The following is an 18,229-nucleotide window of genomic DNA, read 5'->3' as shown; positions in this document are numbered from 1 at the left end:
TCGTTCGTGTCGCGCTTTCGCTGCCCCGGAACCTTGCCGGCTGCACCACTAGATGGCGCTGGCTGTGCCCTCCGCGCTGCGCATCTTTTTTGAGAAAATGATTCTTCAGTGCGCATTTTTTTCAATAAGATCCGCACTGCGAAGATGTCTGAGCATGCGAAGCAAGATATTGCAAACATGTATGCTCGGAATAGAGCCCGTTTCCGCAGGAACCACTCGGCCACAAAACGAGCGCGTAGTGGTACGCCTCCTTTTTTTTTTCTTGCGGACTACTTGCGTAGCTTTCGCTGCGTTGCACCTGATGTATGAAACGGAGTATAGCCCTGATCAAATACACCGTGGAATGCTAGCACTTTTTAACAAAAGCTTTAAAGCTTAAAGCTTGTTAACAAAATATGGGTAAGTGGAAAAATAATTGAGGCTTGCAAGAAAACAGTGAGCATATCATTCCTGAAGCTTGGAAACACATTGGCCATACCACCGAGAGCTGTTGGCATTCATTGGGGCCACAGACCTACATCAATATATTTAGACCCTTATGCCGAAGGGCATACTTGCGCAATAAAAGAAAAAAAAAAGAAAACCACCAACTTCCCCCGGTAGCTATTATACCCGTCATACTCTAGTGACAGGGCAGAAAATCCAAAGACTCGGTCAGGACTTTTGAATTGATGATACATCGCAAGCCAAACTAGTGCACAGCAAAAAGCGAGTTCATCAAACTGCTAGGTGATAGCCACAAAAAAAAAGAAAAAAAAAAGAAAAAAAACAATGGCCTACTCCACTGAGAAGTCTGGGAGCACAAGTAATTGCAGTTGACCGACATACTATATTTGCACCAGAGAAATGGAAAGCTTAAAGGGGCCATGACACCCAAGTTTGGAATATAAACTATTTATTGCATCTTATTTCTGATGTGCCAAGCAACTAAGCCGCCTCAAAGTTTCAGCTGCATCGGAGCTGCAGATATCTTTAAAACTACTACTTTCATTTCTTTGTCAACAGCTTACTGATCTGGCAAACGGCGCAGCTGGTGACGACATAAGGTGGCTCCGCGTCGTCTGCTCCATGTACTGTGCACGAGCAGCGTCAACTGTGGTTACACAAAGTCGCGGTAACGCCGGTCAAAGAGCAGTCATGCTGCTTTCCGAGGCTACCGCAAACTGAGCTTTTCATCGATATCTGTTAGTACTTTTAACCTAGGGAATAGCGGCATCTGTGGCCGGTATTCGGGTGCACGTCAGCACCCAAGCACGAAAGGCGCACGAGCTGAGCCACTCAAACAGCCTACACATTGTACACTGAAACACATCTCAAAAATGTGCAATGTATATAGTGCCGTCCGACAGCGCTTTTATACAATCTTCGGGTACCGCACTGAATACCCCGGCCGTCCCGTCTTAGCAGCATCGCTTACGCTGCTCGTTTTGAGGCCCAAGCGTGACCCCAGTTGCTTCATGAAAGTAGACAATAAGCTCATGAAACCATGCAAGGGCGTTGCCGCAGAGGGGGCCACCAGCTGCAGCTAGGTATCATTTCTGTTTACCCCTTGCACGGAAGCGCCAATAAAGATAGAAATCAAGTTTCGTGCCTCCGTTCCGATCACATACCGAAACCGCGATAGGGCGGCGGCATTGCTGCAGACCGGGTGACACGTTGCAGCTAGGAATCACTTCTGTTTATCTTCGCAATAAGGCAGCGCAATAAATTTCCAGTGTTTCTTGTAAGTTCTAGGAGGTGGCAGCACCTCCCAGTGAGCATGGATCGTCATTAGGGCACAAAATTTCAAACGGAAGATTGAAACCGTACCGGTACGGCAAAAACCTTGTGGGACAGAAAACCGCCGCCGTACATTTATGGCAAAAACCGTCAAAGGGATAAGGGTGGTCATACTATATTTACTCGAATCTAAGCACCCTCTTTTTTTTCACGATCATGATACCGAAATAAGGCAGGGAGGGGGGGCTTAATTTTAAATATTTTAAATACCCCTCCCCTCTCTCTCCTGTTTTCAAGACGGGATCTTGAAAAGACAGGTGCAAGGAATAACACTTTAATTGGCAAACAAGCTTCCCAAACATCTTCGACAAACATGATTGCATTTCGCTTCAACTTCAACCTGTGGCAGCCATCTTCTTCAATTTCTTTCTGACTTTCATTACGGCTGTCAAGCAGCTGGCATCGCAGAAAGCAATGCGGGCCCACGATGCCTGTGAAACCGGCAGAGATCCGCCAAATAGCCGGCAATTCCAGGTCTGCATGACTGCTAATCATTAGCAGAGCTAATTGCAGCCGGCTTTTGGTGTCTTGTGCTGACAGTTGCCGTGTAGTGTTGAGACACAGCAACACGAGAAGTCTAAGACTGCGTTTCTGTGTTCAACGGCTCCGGCTTAACGACTGAGCGAGCAAGTGGTCTTCCTCGTGAGAAAGGGAGTGCTCAGATTTGCATGCAAACTTTTTGGTTTTAATTTTTTTGGGGGAAGAAAAGCGGATGGTTATCATCACAAAAATATAATATGTGTAGTGGCTGTAATTACACCATGTGCATGCTTTAATTGATTGATTGATGAACTGGTCTACATTGATTACAAAGCACGGAAACGCGGACAACAGAGAGAATAGGGTTGAATGAGTGCAAGTTCGTGTTTCTGCGCTCTTCTAAGCAATGTACCCCTACCAACTTGCCCACATAGGTACCTGTTTTGAACAACCGATCTACTTGTCCTTGCAGCCCCATCACGTATGCGTGGCATGGAGGGGTGATGGCCTTCCAGGATCCCGACATGAACAAGCTCATTGTGACCAAGAAGCAGTACGAGGAGAATGGCACAGCCTTCTGCCTGGAGAAGTTCGACTCGTGACGTGGTGCTTCACCATGATTCAAACTTCTAATTCATTTGTGCAACATCGTGGACATTATCAGCGTGATTCATCTTGTGTGAGAGAAGAGCACATATGTGGGAAAGCTGTTGGGGGCACATAGTATAGCACGAGACAACAAGGAAAAAAAAAAGCATTCAGTTTTCACTCATTCCGCTATTACTTACTGACAAGCCAAGGCCTGCTCAGTGAAGATCTTGCAAATCTACAAGATACGGTGTCGCTAGTGGCAATGCGGACTGTTCACATACATTGAACAGGGAATGTGCTGAACCACACTGCTGGAGTCAGCAGTGAGGGGTGAACTGAAGTTTTTTGTGCTACCAAGTTCATCCTAGAACTTTGATTGGGTGCGTTTGCTTGCTGGACTGGCATAGCAGCACACCTTCACTGAGAATGTTCTTCACTGAAGCTCTGCCACATTTCTTTAGCAGTTGACGTGTGGCTTCGTAAGCTCTTTATTTACAATAGTGCTGCATCTCTGATCGTGCTCTAATAAATGCATAAGAATTCAAGGCTACTCATTAAACTGTGTCAGCATTTTATGGCATGACATGCAAAATTTACTTTTAAGCACTCTGACCCATCACCTCTGCTTGCAAACAGTGCAAAACAATTATCTGTGGTTTAGCTTGTGGTTAAACCTGGAGTTACTCAAGAGCTATCTGCATGGATATGCATAAGTTTGGCTTGAAAGAAAAGACGGCTTTTGCACCATAGTAGTTTACTGTATGGTTGCAGCTTTATTTAGCACTTTTGACCACTAAAGTGCGATGAAGCGAAAGCCTCTATCTTGCGGTGGTCCAAAGCCCTCCACTACGGCACCTCTTTCTGTTTTCACTCCCACCTTCACGATGACGCGATAGCGTAAGCTACCAGCCAACATATAAAGCCCCGCTTTAACCGAGCTGTATGAATTTGCCTGCATGGCTTAGGGATAACTTTATTGCCTGACTTCGGCAGGAACCACAATACACAAAACCACTTACAGGGCACAATGAGCAATCATTAATACAACAATCAGACAGGTGGGTTGTGGCGTCGTCATGCTAAAAATTAGGGTTAGGGACAACTTGAATGCAAGGGTTTTGGGAGGCTGATTCTGATATCACCCTCCCATATGAAAGGAGAGGCCCAAGTTGACAGCTCCTGCCAAAAGTAATGTCAGGAAGCCCTATGTCCAGTTAGTGCTCGGCCATGTCAGCTACCAGCTACTGCCCCCGACAACTTCTTCTTCGTTTTTCGCTCTTCGGACAGGCACGGTGAAGTGGCTAGGCTGCGGCCAATGTAGCAGCTCTTGCTACAAAAAAGGCCGCTAAATAAATTATTCCCTCCTGATGTTGCCTCCATGGGCGCTTTCTTCATTTATCATAATGCCGCTTAGTAATTGTAGTTGGCCTCATTATTGGGATCGTTTTGTGCCAAAGGTACCAGGGCTCACACTTGGCTCTTCTTGACTTCTTTGAGAAAATTTGGAGCTTTTTATTGTTCCCGAAAATCATTTTCTTGAACACTGATGGCTAAAATAATGTTCAGTACACGTGACTGCCCTTTGGGGTTCGTAGAGGAGTGCAAGACTATATATATATCATTGAAAAGTTCACAAAACAGTTTTTTTTTTCATTACATATTTTTTTCTTAACAATGTTTATCTTTTATTCCTCTCTGTCAGGCAGCAAAGAGTTGGCAGTACATCTCCCCACAATGTAAACCATACATAGTTTTCTCACCTTCACCTCTAGTGTGCAAAATATATTGTTAAGGTTTATTTACTAAGTGATTCTTAACTCTAGCCTGGTGCGCTAACCAATAGATGGTGAGCTTCCTCTTCCTCAACTTCTATTCTGAAGAGCCTCTTTTTCACTTCCTTGTCTTCTTCTCTGCGCATGCCTGACATTTCCCCCTTCGCAGACGAAGCCCCTGGGCTGTCAGTCAGAGTCTCGAGAGTGGCAGCGCTTCATTCTTGCAACATGGATTAATTGTGTTTTCAGAGAGGGGCGGCCTTGAGAGCATTGGCGTGACACGATGTGATTCAACTCATCGATGCGTATGAGCACAATAAATGGGCTTGTGTAGTGCGACAACAGCTTCTGGGACAAACCACGCTTACGGAGAGGTGTCCAGAGCCACACTAAGTCACCGGGAAGGTAGGCGACATTCTGATGCCGAAGATCGTAGCGCTGCTTAGAGCGGTCCTGCGAGGCCAGGGTGCATAATCAGGTGACCCGACGAGCCTGCAGCGCGGCAGAGGGTGCTCGAAACAGAAGGCTCGGTGTCGAGAGAATGGCAAAATGGTGTCGAGATAACATCGAGGCGGACGGGCTTATAGGAGGAAAAATGGACTATAAGCAGTTGTCTCATGCTTCGAGGCGTTATATGCATATGTAATGAATGGAAGCACGTCGTCCCAGTTCTTGTGCTGCGAGTCAACATACATCGCAAGCATGTTTGTCAGTGTCTGGTTTGTATGTTCAATGAGGCCATTTGTGTGAGGGTGGTATGGTGTAGAGTAGCGCAACTGGCAAGTACAATAGCACAGAAGCTGTTCCATAACATCTGCCATAAATTGGCGGCTTCGGTCACTGATAATGACACGAGGAGGCCCATGATGGAGGACGACAAGGTGAAGAAGAAAGAAAGACGTCAGCGGCAGTGGTGAAAGAGATGGCGGCAGTTTCACAGTAATGCGTGAGATTATCAACGCACACGATGACCTAACGATTGCCTTTGGACAAGCGGGGAAACGGGCCTATGAGGTCAACACCCACTTGCTCTTATGGTGTCGGTGGTGTCACCGGATGTAAGCGGCCCGGCGGAGAAGTCGTGAGGAGCTTAAACCACTAGCACTGCCTCCGCAACAACACCAGCAGCCGGACTCTGCCGATCGCTTCGACCCTGCGTCCAAGGACTATTATTTAGACCGTGCTCGCGAACCACCAGTATGTTATCGCTGTGGTATGCTCGGCTCCACGTTTCAGCCCCATAGGTGAGTAGAGGTAAGATGCAACTGTTGTATACTTTCCTCTTAAGCGATACCGGTAAGCTGCTAGTCATAATCTGCGAGTGCTTGCCAAATGCGCTCCATCCCAACCTTATTCTTCTTGTTATTTCCTTTTCATGGTCCGGATCTGCGGTTACTACCTGTCCTAAGTAGACATACTCACCTACTACTTCCAGTGCTTCACTACCTAACGTAAACTGCTGTTCCTTCCCGAGGCTGTTGAACATTACCTTAGTCTTCTGCATATAGATTTTTAAGCCTACCTTTCTACTTTTCCTGTCTAGGTCATCAATCATTATTTGCAATTCATCCCCCGAGTTACTTAGCAAGGCAATGTCATCAGCAAATCGCAGATTACTGAGGTATTCTCCATCTACCCTTATCCCTAACTGCTCCGATTCCAAATCTCTGAATATTTCCTCTAAGCAAGCTGTGAATAGTACTGGGGAGATCGTGTCTCCTTGCCTAACACCTTACTTTATGGGAATTTTGTTTCTTTATGCAGAACTATGGTTGCTGTGCAGCCACTATATATATCTTCCAGCACTTTCACGTACGGCTCGTCTACCCCTTGATTTCGCTATGCCTGCATCACCGCTGAAGTTTCAACTGAGTCAAATGCTTTTTCGTAATCAATGAATGGTATGTATAAGGGCTGGTTATATTACGAGCATTTTTCTATCACCTGGTTAATGGTATGGATATGATCGATAGTAGAGTACCGTTTCCGAAAACCTGCTTGATCCTTTGCTTCATTGCAGTCTAAGGTTGTCCTGATTCTATTAGCGATTACCTTAGTAAACGTGGAGGCTAACCAAGAGAGTTCTACTTAAGCTGAGGACAACTCCGAGGGCTATGGAACGAAAAATGGTAGAGGTAACATTGAGAGATAGGAAGCGTGCAGTGTGGGTCAGAGAAATAACTCAAGTTACGACATTCTAGTGGAAATTAAGAAGAAGAAATGGGCATGGGCAGGACATATAGTGCGAAGAGAGGATAACCAATGGTCGCTTAGGGTAACAAACTGGATTCCAAGGGAAAGAAAGCGTGGCAGGGGGCGGCAGAAAGTTAGGTGAGCGGATGAAGTTGGGAAGTTTGCAGGGGTCAAGTGGATGCAGCTAGCACAGAACCGGGTTAATTGGAGAAATATAGGAGAGGCCTTCGCCCTGCAGTGGGTATAGTCAGGCTGATGATGATGATGATGCTCGGCTACGTATCCAGATTCTGCCGTCGATGGAACCAGGCTCCATGTTACCAACGCCAGTGGTCGAACCGTCGATATAATGTGAGTCCTGAAGTCTGTAACCAGACCTTTCTAGTCAGGCATGCGCACAGAAGAAGACAAGGAAGTGAAAAAAGGCTCTCCAGAATAGAGGTTGAGGAAGAGGAAGCTCACCATCTGTTGGTTAGCGCACCAGGCTTAAGTGAAGAATCACTTTGTAAATAAACCTTAACAATATTCATCATGGCTTGCACATCTGAATTTATACGTTATTGCAAAGTCTTGAAACAGTACTGTGCACGAGAGCGCTGCCTCTGCCACGACATCATTTGTACTTTTTTAAGGCAAAAAGCCATTCTTTGTTGACAGATTTATGGAAATGTCGCACTAACTGGCATAAGAAAAAAAAACCTCTCCACCTGTAATGGAAACATGATTCCTCCAATCCCCAGCTGAGCACTCAGACCGCTAATCCACACCAGGCTTGTGAGAAACAGATCATAATTCTCGTCTATCGTGAGAATAGTAGCTATGACAATGACAATGCACTTAATGGTGATGGTGATAGTAGCATTAATAACACTGCAGCTAGTGGTAATGATGGTAGTAGCGATGACAGTAATGATGAATTTACTTGGTAATGGTGATAGTAGTGATGATGATGATCAGAGTAGAGATGATGACAATGATTCAGATATTGAAAAGAATCCTGTAAAGTGGCTGTTGCCATTTCTGCTCATTAGCAGACTTAAGCACAGTCTAGTTATTCTTATTTCTCCTGCAATGTCGGCATTCTCATAAAATGAAATGCACCAGTGTTCTACTGAGTGATGTGTGCATAATAATAAAATGTTCATGTAAATTACAAGTCTTTGATATTTTAGGCAGGTTTATCTCTTGCGGACTAAACTTGTGGAACCCTGCCTAATACTTTGTTTGCTGGCTCTTTCTCCTGGTCTGCTCTCTCTTGATGCAAAGTGAAAATAATCCTTTGATTGGAATGATGGTAGTGCCAGGATGCGTCTTCTCAGCTCACTACAAGCGGTAATAAAGCAGCCCAAGGTTGTTTCAAGACAGAATGAGTACACATTTGTAGACAGATGTGTACGATTGGCTCAAGTCAAACAAGCTGAAGCAGCATCGTGCGGTTTCACGTACAGATGATTGTAAACTAGCCCTTAGAAAATGAACTGTGTTTCCTTCGTGTACAAAACACAGATGGACAGCGAACGGAGACACGTCATGAACGCACCCCTATCAGCAATTTTCATTCCCACATAGCGCCTCCCACAACCACACTGCTTCATGCAAAACAATATGCTAATATTATATAATTTTCAGCAAGAAAAAATTTCTGAATTCAGTAAACATGGAGTTTGAGAAATTAGTCAGCTACTGTTGTCTCTTTTGCTCTAGGTTTCATCACTTTCAAATGACAGCATTGCAGAGGGGTACTACACTCTAAAAATAAATATAAGCAATAAATAAATATGTCTACCCTGTAGAGAAATAGTGCAGCACTCGGCCAAATAGAGTGGGAGGCAGAGCTAGCTCATATGGGTCTCTCTCAGCAGTGCAACCTTCTTGCTATGACCCGGAATGCAGCTCAAGGCCTTGATGGTATTCTGGACTGCGGAAACCATCACACAATTTCGTGAACAAATTGAAGATTTTTTTCTCTCTCTCTCTCTGCATGATCGAGCAGCGTCTTTATTCAAGGTAAGAAATACAGTGTTCGTTCATGTGAATTCTTTTCGCAGTCAACATTGAGGGGCCCGTGAATGAAATGCATGCATACCAGAGAATAAAGGCCATTGAACACTTCTGTTCGTATTTATTCGTCTACTTATTTCAAGACACTGCAGGCCTATGTGGCCCGATCATGTGAAACACGGACTGTAGTCACACCTTTCTTTTGGTGTGGAAATAACATGCAGCAGAATTTGATGAGAACAATATTAGTAACAGTACATAAACAAGCTAACTAAGCAGAGGCTGTTCAAGTGTAATGCTGAAATCAGAAATTCGGTAAAGCGATTCTGGAAGTTGATTCTGACAAGAGATGACTAAGGCAATGTCATTGTGCCTGAGCAAATCTGTTCAAGCAAACATTGCCTGCAGTTTGTGCTCCTTAATGTGACATGGTCATCTTGCAGATGGAGCTTCAGTAAAATCAAATCCTAATTATTTACGTCTTGTTGAAGAATCCTATGCAGGAATGAAATTCTGCTTGTTAGAATTTTATTTTCAATCGGCTGCGTAGGCAAACCAATCTCTTGTATACGTGGGAAATGAACCTGGATGGTGTTCTTTGAATTATTTCAAGAGAGTTTATGCCTTTCCATGTTTAAATGTGTTTGCCTTCTCAAATGAAAGCCGTTAATTTATAATTTACTGTGATGTCCAATGCCGGTCTTGCACACAATGCCAGTCATGATTGATTGTCATTGGCTCACCAAAAACACAAGTGAGCCAGGTAAAATGTTTATGGGTGAAACTTGGTGGCGACCTGTAACCTTTACTTATTTTTGTGGCTCACTCCAATGCACAAGTTGAGAGAGAAAATGAATGGAGTATCTTTTAATAATATGTCTAGTGCTGTGGAAACTGAATTGAAGATTTTTGCGAAAGTGTAAAGTGTGCTTCAATATTAGTTTTCTGCTTTTGTGATGAACTTCGATCGTGTGCTTTTTATTACACAGCCTGTTCAAATAAAAGGCATAAAAAAGCACAAAATGATGCCTGCATGATGCAGGCCATGGCTAAGACATAGGTGCAGACCTATTAGATACCGGGGTTTAAGGGTTTCTCTCTTGATTGAAATTAGGGAGGTCTGAACTTTGTTAGGGGTAGCAAGAAGTAGTAAACAGTGTAAAAAAAGGGTTACGAATTAATTGGGGTTTCTTTGCGAAAACCGAGGGGTGTGTTGGGAGATCGTTGATGTGGTTTCTTACTCATAAGAGTTATATGCAAAAATTGCAACTCCTGAGGACACAGTCATTGAAGTTTTCAAACAAATTACCAATATTAGCAATGTTACTGCAGAGTGAGTCCTCCACTTGTATGGTGTTCTTCATTCATAGCCGATGTTGGTTTGTTTTATCTGCTGCAATGATGCGTGGTTCATAACTGCACATGAATCGTCTCATGATATTCGCCTAAGGCAGCTGAATAATTTATAATCGAATTTCTTTTCTCACTAGTTTTGGTTTCGTTTTCAACAGTTGAAGCGATGCCTGTAGCGTCAGTCAATTATAGATCACTCGAGGAATGAAAATACAGATATAATAGTTTCTGCATCGTTTTAATTCACCGGAACATTAAAGATAGCCTGCCTCAAGGACAGGAATTACAAAAGGTGAAGAGTCAGCGATTATATCGTTGTTCTTTTCACGACGCGCATGACTATATATGGATGGATGGATGGATGGATGAATGACAACTTTTACTGTCCACCTTAAATAGAGGCCCCTTACTCCCCACCCCCGGTAAGGCTCCTCCATTTTTTTAACCCGGCACGCAGGCTTAGGGGATGGGGACTGGAGCCTCCGCGACTAAAGGCTAACAAAGAAATTTTGTCTCTTCTCGGCCCCCAGGCGGACGGCTTGTTGCTGCCGAGTGAGGTCTTCGCTCCGCAGCAGGGCCTTCCAGCTCTCTCTGCTAATCATATTTTCCTCGACTGCAGGGGAGTCGACGCATTCTCATATAATGTGGTCTAGAGTACACCTCTCCCCACATGCTTTACAAAGATCATTTTCCTGTTCCCCTGGTAGTATGTGAAAGGCCAATACTGGGTTAACAAAATTTCCAGTTTACATGCAGTCGCCGCCATGCGGTCACCTTTCTATTATTTAGTGTCTTCCGGTGGCGACAGTAATTTTCTGTTTAATCTATAATTCTCAACGATTTCACATGTTTGTGCGCGTTCATCTAGGTTCTGGCAATCGGGCGGTTCTACGGTTACCCGGAAGTAGATAGCTCGGGCTAACTCGTGTGCCGCTTCGTTGTCAGGAACCGACGCGTGCGCTGGGGTCCATATTAGGTGGACTTTGCGGGTCAACTCTTTGCCGGCCAGGATCCTCAACGCTTCCGGCGAGATTCTGCCTTTCATGAAATTCCAGATAGCTGTTTTACTATCGCTGACTACAAATTTTGCTTCCGTTCCAACGCAAGCGAGCGCTATAGCAACTTCTTCGGCGGTCTCTATATGTTGCGGCTGCGAATAGTAGCTGCTGACTTGGGGGCTCCTAGCACTCCTAGTCCGTTGACTACTGCAGCAACCGCCGCGCCAGACCTCCCACTAGCTGCGTTCACGTAGGCTACCTTTTCGGGATCCATTTTTCCGAAGCGTTTTGCGCATCGGCATTCCTCCTCTCGGTAATGCATATTCCTTGGGAGTGGGGGTACTATTTTCTCCCTACATTTAGGGGGGGACGTTAGTTGTAGGATGCAGTCCGCGGTCAGACTGCAAGCCTGCCATCTGCTAGGGCTCTGCCAGTGGTGGTGCTGTTAAGTCTCTCTAGCTGAGACATGCGAACTGCCGATGCGTATTCTTCCCAGTTATTATGCACCCCCATGGAGAGGAGTTTCTCGTCCGTAGATGTGCACATCGGGAGTCTTAGGGATATCATGATACAATTCTTTCCTTCCTCCATGCTTGATACATGCTAGACTTGTGGCGTCATAGCCATCGATCTCTGCTGCTGAAACCGAAACTGGCGAGAAAAGAAAATTCAATTAAAAATTACCTGGCGGTCGCAGGCAAAATCTACGTGATGATCCATGCACAGGAATACCTTACGCATTATTAACAAAAAAAAATCCACAAATTTCATCATCATCAGTCAAATTAAATTCCAAGGAAAAGAAAACATAGCAAGCATAGCACAAGAACGGGTTAATTGGAAGCACGGTGATTGGAGGAATGTGACAGAGGGTTTCACCCTGCAGTTTGTATAGCCCGACTAATGATATGTTGCATACGGTCATCATCAGCCTATGTGCACCAACTGCGCAACAAATTACTTTCCCATATTATCCATTCAACTAACGCCACCCAGCAGCGCCCCAGCTCAAGTTCATATTCTTGAGTACCTGCCCGCACACTCCTGCTCGCGAGATAGCATTGTCTCGGAATCCAGTCTGCGAATGTGAAACTAATACAGCACAATACCAAACAATCACATTTCAATATAAAGGTGCCGGCATGACCTTGCAGCTCGGCCGGCCGGATATGACAAGTACCGCGTGTGCCAGCACCACAGAAACTGCGCCTCCCCATCTGTATATCACGTCGTTCCGCAAGGTATTTCCATATGGGTATATAGAAGCTAGAAGATTTGTCGAATCTTCTAGCCTGCTGGACCATTATAAATTTGCTCTAGACCGCGCCAAACGACAAATCCTGCTTCATTCCCTTCAAGTTGAACGGCGACCATCACCTGCACTTTTTTCTTTTTTTAAACGGCAACGGAATGGAGCCAATGGAACGACCTATCCCGTGACGTCGTCTACATCGCTTCACGATCAACTTTTCAAGAATCTGGCATTGCATGTTCGCCTTCAGTTAGATAATCCTTTCCGTTTGCTGATGTTCCAATGAAATCTCATTCCTGATGTAATCGTATTTCAGCAAATTGGGTTTTCTAAGCCAATAAAATTTAACTGAATAAAATCTAGTTTTTGTTCACTGCTGTAGTTGTTGTTCTGGTGGCTGTAGGAAGAAGGAAAAGAAAATGCACGGGCCTGCTACTGGCTGTAGCTGAGCCACCTCCGCTGCCTCGTGCAGACAGAAGAGAAAATAGAGAGAAAGAAAAGGAAGAGGGAAAGAAAGACGCTCGCCGCAACAACAGCCGGTACGTCCACCACCGAAGCGGTGGCGGGTGCAATGACGGCCTACAACAGATAAAAATTTGGTGGCAGGCTAGCCCCCGCCGCAAGCGGCGGTGACCTACCTGCCCCAGCCCCATCAGAGGAACACTGTTTCGTCTCGCCTGCGCCGGCTAGGTCACTGAAAAAATTGTGCGGGTTTAAGCATGGCTTGAACTAACGATAGAGCGAAAGCTGTGAGCGTTGCAGCGATAGCCTCTTTAACAGGCACCTGCCTTTCAATCAACGGTGTTTTGTTTTCATAATATTTATTAAAATTAAGTTTCGAGGAAAGAAAGGAGCCTTATACTAATTTTGAGTGGACACTAAAAAGTTGTGGGCACCTACACCTAACCAAGTCAAGATCATGTTTTCATATTTTTCTTGTACATACATTGGTTTATAAGAAAGGAAAGGCGCAGTATCTAGAGAGGGAAGATGGGAGCGAAAGCGAAGAGAAGGGCGTCCCAGTGGAGGCTACGGCATAATTTGGCCACCTCTGGGCCACCGTGCTCTGGGCCGTAACACTTGTGCGGACAGCGCACAGCCCATGGCTGCCTCTCCGTTAATAAGTGGTTCACAGGAAAGGAAAGGCGCGCATCTGTCACGGTTCTTTCTGTGGACACCTGACCCGCGAGGGATGGAAGATGGGAGCTCTGAAAGCGGAGAGAGAAACGGTGTCGTAGTGGAATGCTCTGGAGTAAGTTCGCCTACTTGGCGATCTTTAACCTGCGCTGACATCACACAGCACACGGACGGCACTTCGTTTTGCCTCAATCAAAACGCAGCCGGTCGGAATCAAACCAATCAAACTCAGGTGCTCCGGCAGCGTTTTACCACTGCACCGCCGCAGCAGGGTTGCCTCTCCGTTTATTGGTTCACAGGAAGGAAAAGGTGCAGTATTTAATTGTCACTCTTTTCTCTGTGGACACCCGAACAGAGCTGTAAGGCAAAGGGAGGAAGGTAGAAAGAGAGAAAGACGAGCCGTAGTGGACGTCTACGGAGTAATTTCGACCACCTGCGGATCTTTAACGTGCAGTAAATGGTGGCAGTTCCTGGCCCTACGGGGCCAGTGCAGGTAGGTCAACGCCGCTTATTGCGGCGGGGGCTAGCCAGCCACCGAATTTTATCTGTTGTAGGCCGTCATTGCACCCTGCTTCGGTGGTGGATGACGGCTGTTGTTGCGGTGCGCGTCTTTCTCTCAATTCTTTTTCCTTTCTTTTGTTTTCTCTTCTGTCCGCACGATGCAGCGGAGGTGGCTCAGCTACAGAGCCAGTAGCAGGCCCGTGCATTTTCTTTTCCTTCTTCCTACAGCCACAACAACAACAACGCCTGTGGACGCCTGAACCGAGTTGTAAGAAAAGGGAGAAAGGTGGGAAAGTGGAAATAAAGAGGAACCATGGTAGGTCTCCGGAGCAATTTCGACCACCTGGGGATCTAACCTGCGCTGACATCGCACAGGGAATGGGCGGAGGGGTGGCCGGTCCTGGCCTTACGGAGCTGGGAGTGGTAGGTCACCACCCCTTAATTGCGGTGGGATTTTTACCTGCTGTAGGCCGTCATTGCACCCGCCACCGCTTCGGTGGTGGACGACGGCTGTTGCGACGCGCGTCTTTCTCTCCCTCCTCTTTTCTTCTCTATTTTCCTTTATATCCGCACGAGGACCCCGGCGGGGTGGTGCAGTGATAAGACGCCCGACTACTGTGCCGGAGTACCCGGCGGCTGCGTTTCGATGGAGGCGAAACGAAGAGGCGTCCGTGTGATGTGCGATGTCAGCGCACGTTAAAGATCCCCAAGTGGTCGAAATTACTCCGTAGCCCTCCACTACGGCTCCTCTTTCTCTCTTTCCACTTTCACTCCCACCTTACTCCCTTTTTTACAGCGCGGTTGTGGTGTCCACAGAAAACAAGTGAGACAGTGTTACCGCGCCTTTCCCTTCCTATAAAAAAATCAGTTTATATCCGCACGAGGCAGTGAAGGTGGAAGGAGGAGGAAAAAACTATTTGCAGAAGAATTCGAGGCACGCAGGCCTCCTGGGTCTCCGCACGACCCAACTCACGATCTAAACGTTCATATTATGTTTATCTATGACGTATGCGGCCCGGCTGACGACGAGGTGTATCAGTTGCAGAGCCAGTAGTAGGCCCGTGGTGGTGGTAATAACTTTATTAAAACAGAGGAGTTTGGGGCATGCATGGCCCTGGGCCCCCGCACGGCCCCACTACACTCAAACGTTCATGTTCCTATGGTTCATGACGTCGGCAGCCCAGTCTGTGGCGATCTTCTGCCGAACCGGGTCCTCAGAGTGCAGCAGGGTCTCCCAATTAATCCTCCCAGGTGGTAATTAAGGTGCTGTGGACCTCGCGGGGAAGGATCCGCCAGACATTGGAACAGGATGTGGACGAGGGTGGCAGTGGGGTTGTTGCAAAGGGTGCAGGAGGGATCGGTGAGGGTGTGGTGGTAGCGAGACGCACTGTAAGTGGACGGGAGAGTGCGCGTCTGGTGGTATAGTTATCTAGATATGGGGGGGGGGGGGGGGGTAAAGAAGTCGCTCGGCCCCATAGGCCGGCGTTAGCTCACTGAAGGAGTGCATGCGATCACGCGTGAATCCCCCCGGATCGGAGGCCACCGGCGCCCGGTTTAAAGAACCTCGGGCTAACGCATTGGCGGCCTCGTTACCGGGATTCCCGAAGTGCGCAGGCACCCATATCAGCTCCACATAGCGGGGCGGGTTGGCGGCGGATGAGCTCAGTATGCTGAATGCAGAAACGTGAACTCTACTCGGAGGCCGCCGTCGCCCGGTTTAAAGAACCTCGGGCTAACGCATTGGCGGCATCGTTACCGGGATTCCCGGAGTGCTCAGGCACCCATATCAGCTCCACATAGCGGGGCGGGTTGGCGGTGGATGAGCTCAGTATGCTGAACGCAGAAACGTGAACTCTATTACGCGCAAGCCCCGCCGGGGTGGTGCAGTGGCAAGACGCCCGACCACTGTCCGGAATACCCGGGTTCGAACCCGACCTCGGCGGCTGCGTTTCGATGGAGGCGAAACGAAGAGGCGTCCGTGTGCGATGTCAGCGCACGTTATATAAAGATCCCCAGGTGGTCGAAATTACTCCGTAGCCCTCCACTACGGCTCCCCTTTCTCTCTTTCCACTTTCACTCCCACCTTCATCCCCTACGGCGCGGTTCAGGTGTCCACAGAGCAAGCGTGACAAATACTGCGTCTTTCCCTTCCTGTGAACCAACCAACCAACTACGCGCAAAATTTAATATCGCAGTTTTAGAGTCAGAAATTATGCAGTGTGCTTCTGTGCGTGCAAGCGCGTAGGCGATGTCTGCTTCCTCCGAGGAGGTGACCGAGGGGAGGGGGACAGTAGCAAGAGGTTGCAGGAAGGAATTGGTGATGACCAATACCGCTCCCTCATTCGTGCATGAGGCGTCCACCCATACGGAAACGAACCCAGTCGACTACCTAGCTCAGACGCTGCAGCATCATGCCGCTCGCCGATCTGCCCGCGCCTCCACCTTCTGGTGCCAGTACGGTACACAGTCTGACATCGTGCATGTTGATGCGGCACCCTACCTCTCGCATCCCGCCTATGCCCTGGCCACTGTTTCCAATACACGAACCCCCCTCTCCGTCGCCACTATCCCTCACTTTCACTGCCGCAGAGGAATCAGTCATCGCCCTCGCTATTGCCAGCACACCGGTCCTTTTCATATTTAGCGACTCTACCGCAGTCCGCAACTTTGCAAAGGGTAGACTCTCTTTCTCTGTGCTCCATTTGTTTGTAAAGTGGCTTTATGGAACCTATTCAATCACACACCGCCACACATAATTCCCTGGTTGGCTGGCCTATCTTTTAACTGTGTTCTCAAACCTCATAGGGAGACGACGGGTAACCATAAAGGGGATCCCGCGTTTCTGTTGACCGTAAAGGCGGAGGTTTGTGACACCCTGGTACCACTATTCCTTTCCGAATACCTTTAAGTACTCCATAGTTGTTGTACCCACATAATCTTCATTATCGCGGCATCCCTTCGCCTATTTGCCCTGGGGGCCTGCATGTTTTTCCATGTATATCTGACCTTCGTTTATATCTCGAGGTACTTATATTTGCCAGTCTTGGTATCTCACTCCGCCTTCAGCTTTTTATCACCGAATTCGTTGAATATCATCAGACTTAACTTAAGTGTGTTGAAGGTAAAGCGGGTAAAGCCAACTGCATCTCCTTTGCATCCACATATATTAACCAATGCTTGTAAATCTTCCAGACTATTGGATAATAGAACAATGTCGCCCTCGTACATTAATCCTGGAAGCCTTTGTTTGACGTCCGTTCCGCCTCGCTTATCTGAGAGGCTAAAACCAAGGTTGCTTTCTTGCAGACTCTTTTCCGTTATCTTCATACATACCATGAACAGTGGTACTTTACATACCTTAACAGTAGACATACTTCGTAATCCCTCCCATGCAATCTCAGCTTTATCATCTCGGTATATTTTCTTTAGCATTTTGATTACATCTTGACCGATGCTCCAGCTTTCAGTATGCTCCACAGAGTCCCTTTTTACACTGTTGTATGCACCACTTGTGCCCAGAAAGGTGACACTACTGGAGTAAAACGATACAATTGGCAAGTTGGTTTTTCAGTTAAAAATGAGTATGTACAATGGACACAGGATGCTGAAAGAAAAGGAAACATATGGTGCTGAAATTTTATAGGTCTATTACAAATAAGCTTGCTTTCTAAACAAAAGACCAAGCGTGCACTGGTGGTATACTAAAATTGCCTCATGTAAACATTTGTTTATCTCAGTTCATCTCTGTTTCAACCCTGTTTAACAAACCCGTTTCCTCGGGCAGAAAGGCCAGGCAAACAGGCTGGTGCATATATAATTTGTTAACAGGAAAGGAAAGGCGCAGTATCTGTCACACTTGTTCTGTGGACACATAAACCACACCCCAAGGGAAGGGAGGAAGGTAGGAGTGAAAGAGGAAAGAGCCATAGTGGGGCAAGGCTCCGAAGTAATTTCGGCCACCTGGGGTTCTTTTATTTCGCCTTCATCAAATCACAGCCGGGCATGGTCGGGATCGAACCCGGGTACTCCCGCACAGTAGTCGGGCGTATTATCACTGCATCACCACGGCAGGGCAGGCTGATTCATCAATTTATGGATTTTGGAGTGCAAAAAGTCTTTATGTAAGATATCAACAACCTGGTGAAGCAATTTTACTCGTGTCAGTGCACACT

General features: G+C 46.8%; 1 protein-coding gene across 2 annotated transcripts in view; it reads left to right on the top strand.

Moving 5' to 3' along the window:
- Positions 1 to 4,309, top strand: part of Arp6 (Actin-related protein 6) — a 72,171-nt gene extending 67,862 nt beyond the window's left edge. Inside the window, exon 12 of one of the 2 annotated variants that reach the window (XM_084584932.1) lies at positions 2,732 to 4,309. In XM_084584932.1, coding sequence (XP_084441058.1) covers positions 2,732 to 2,763 — 32 coding nt within the window. In that variant the 3' untranslated portion in view covers positions 2,764 to 4,309. The remainder of the gene's footprint in view (positions 1 to 2,731) is intronic. The other variant, XM_084584931.1, reaches the window with a different exon arrangement.
- Positions 4,310 to 18,229: the final 13,920 nt, after the last annotated feature.

Source organism: Amblyomma maculatum, chromosome 11 (assembly GCF_055883805.1).
Source record: "Amblyomma maculatum isolate TAMU_Amacu chromosome 11, ASM5588380v1, whole genome shotgun sequence".
NCBI lineage: Eukaryota > Metazoa > Arthropoda > Arachnida > Ixodida > Ixodidae > Amblyomma > Amblyomma maculatum.
The sequence above is the reverse complement of the archived record's forward strand: the minus strand, read 5'-3'. Positions and strand labels throughout refer to the sequence as shown.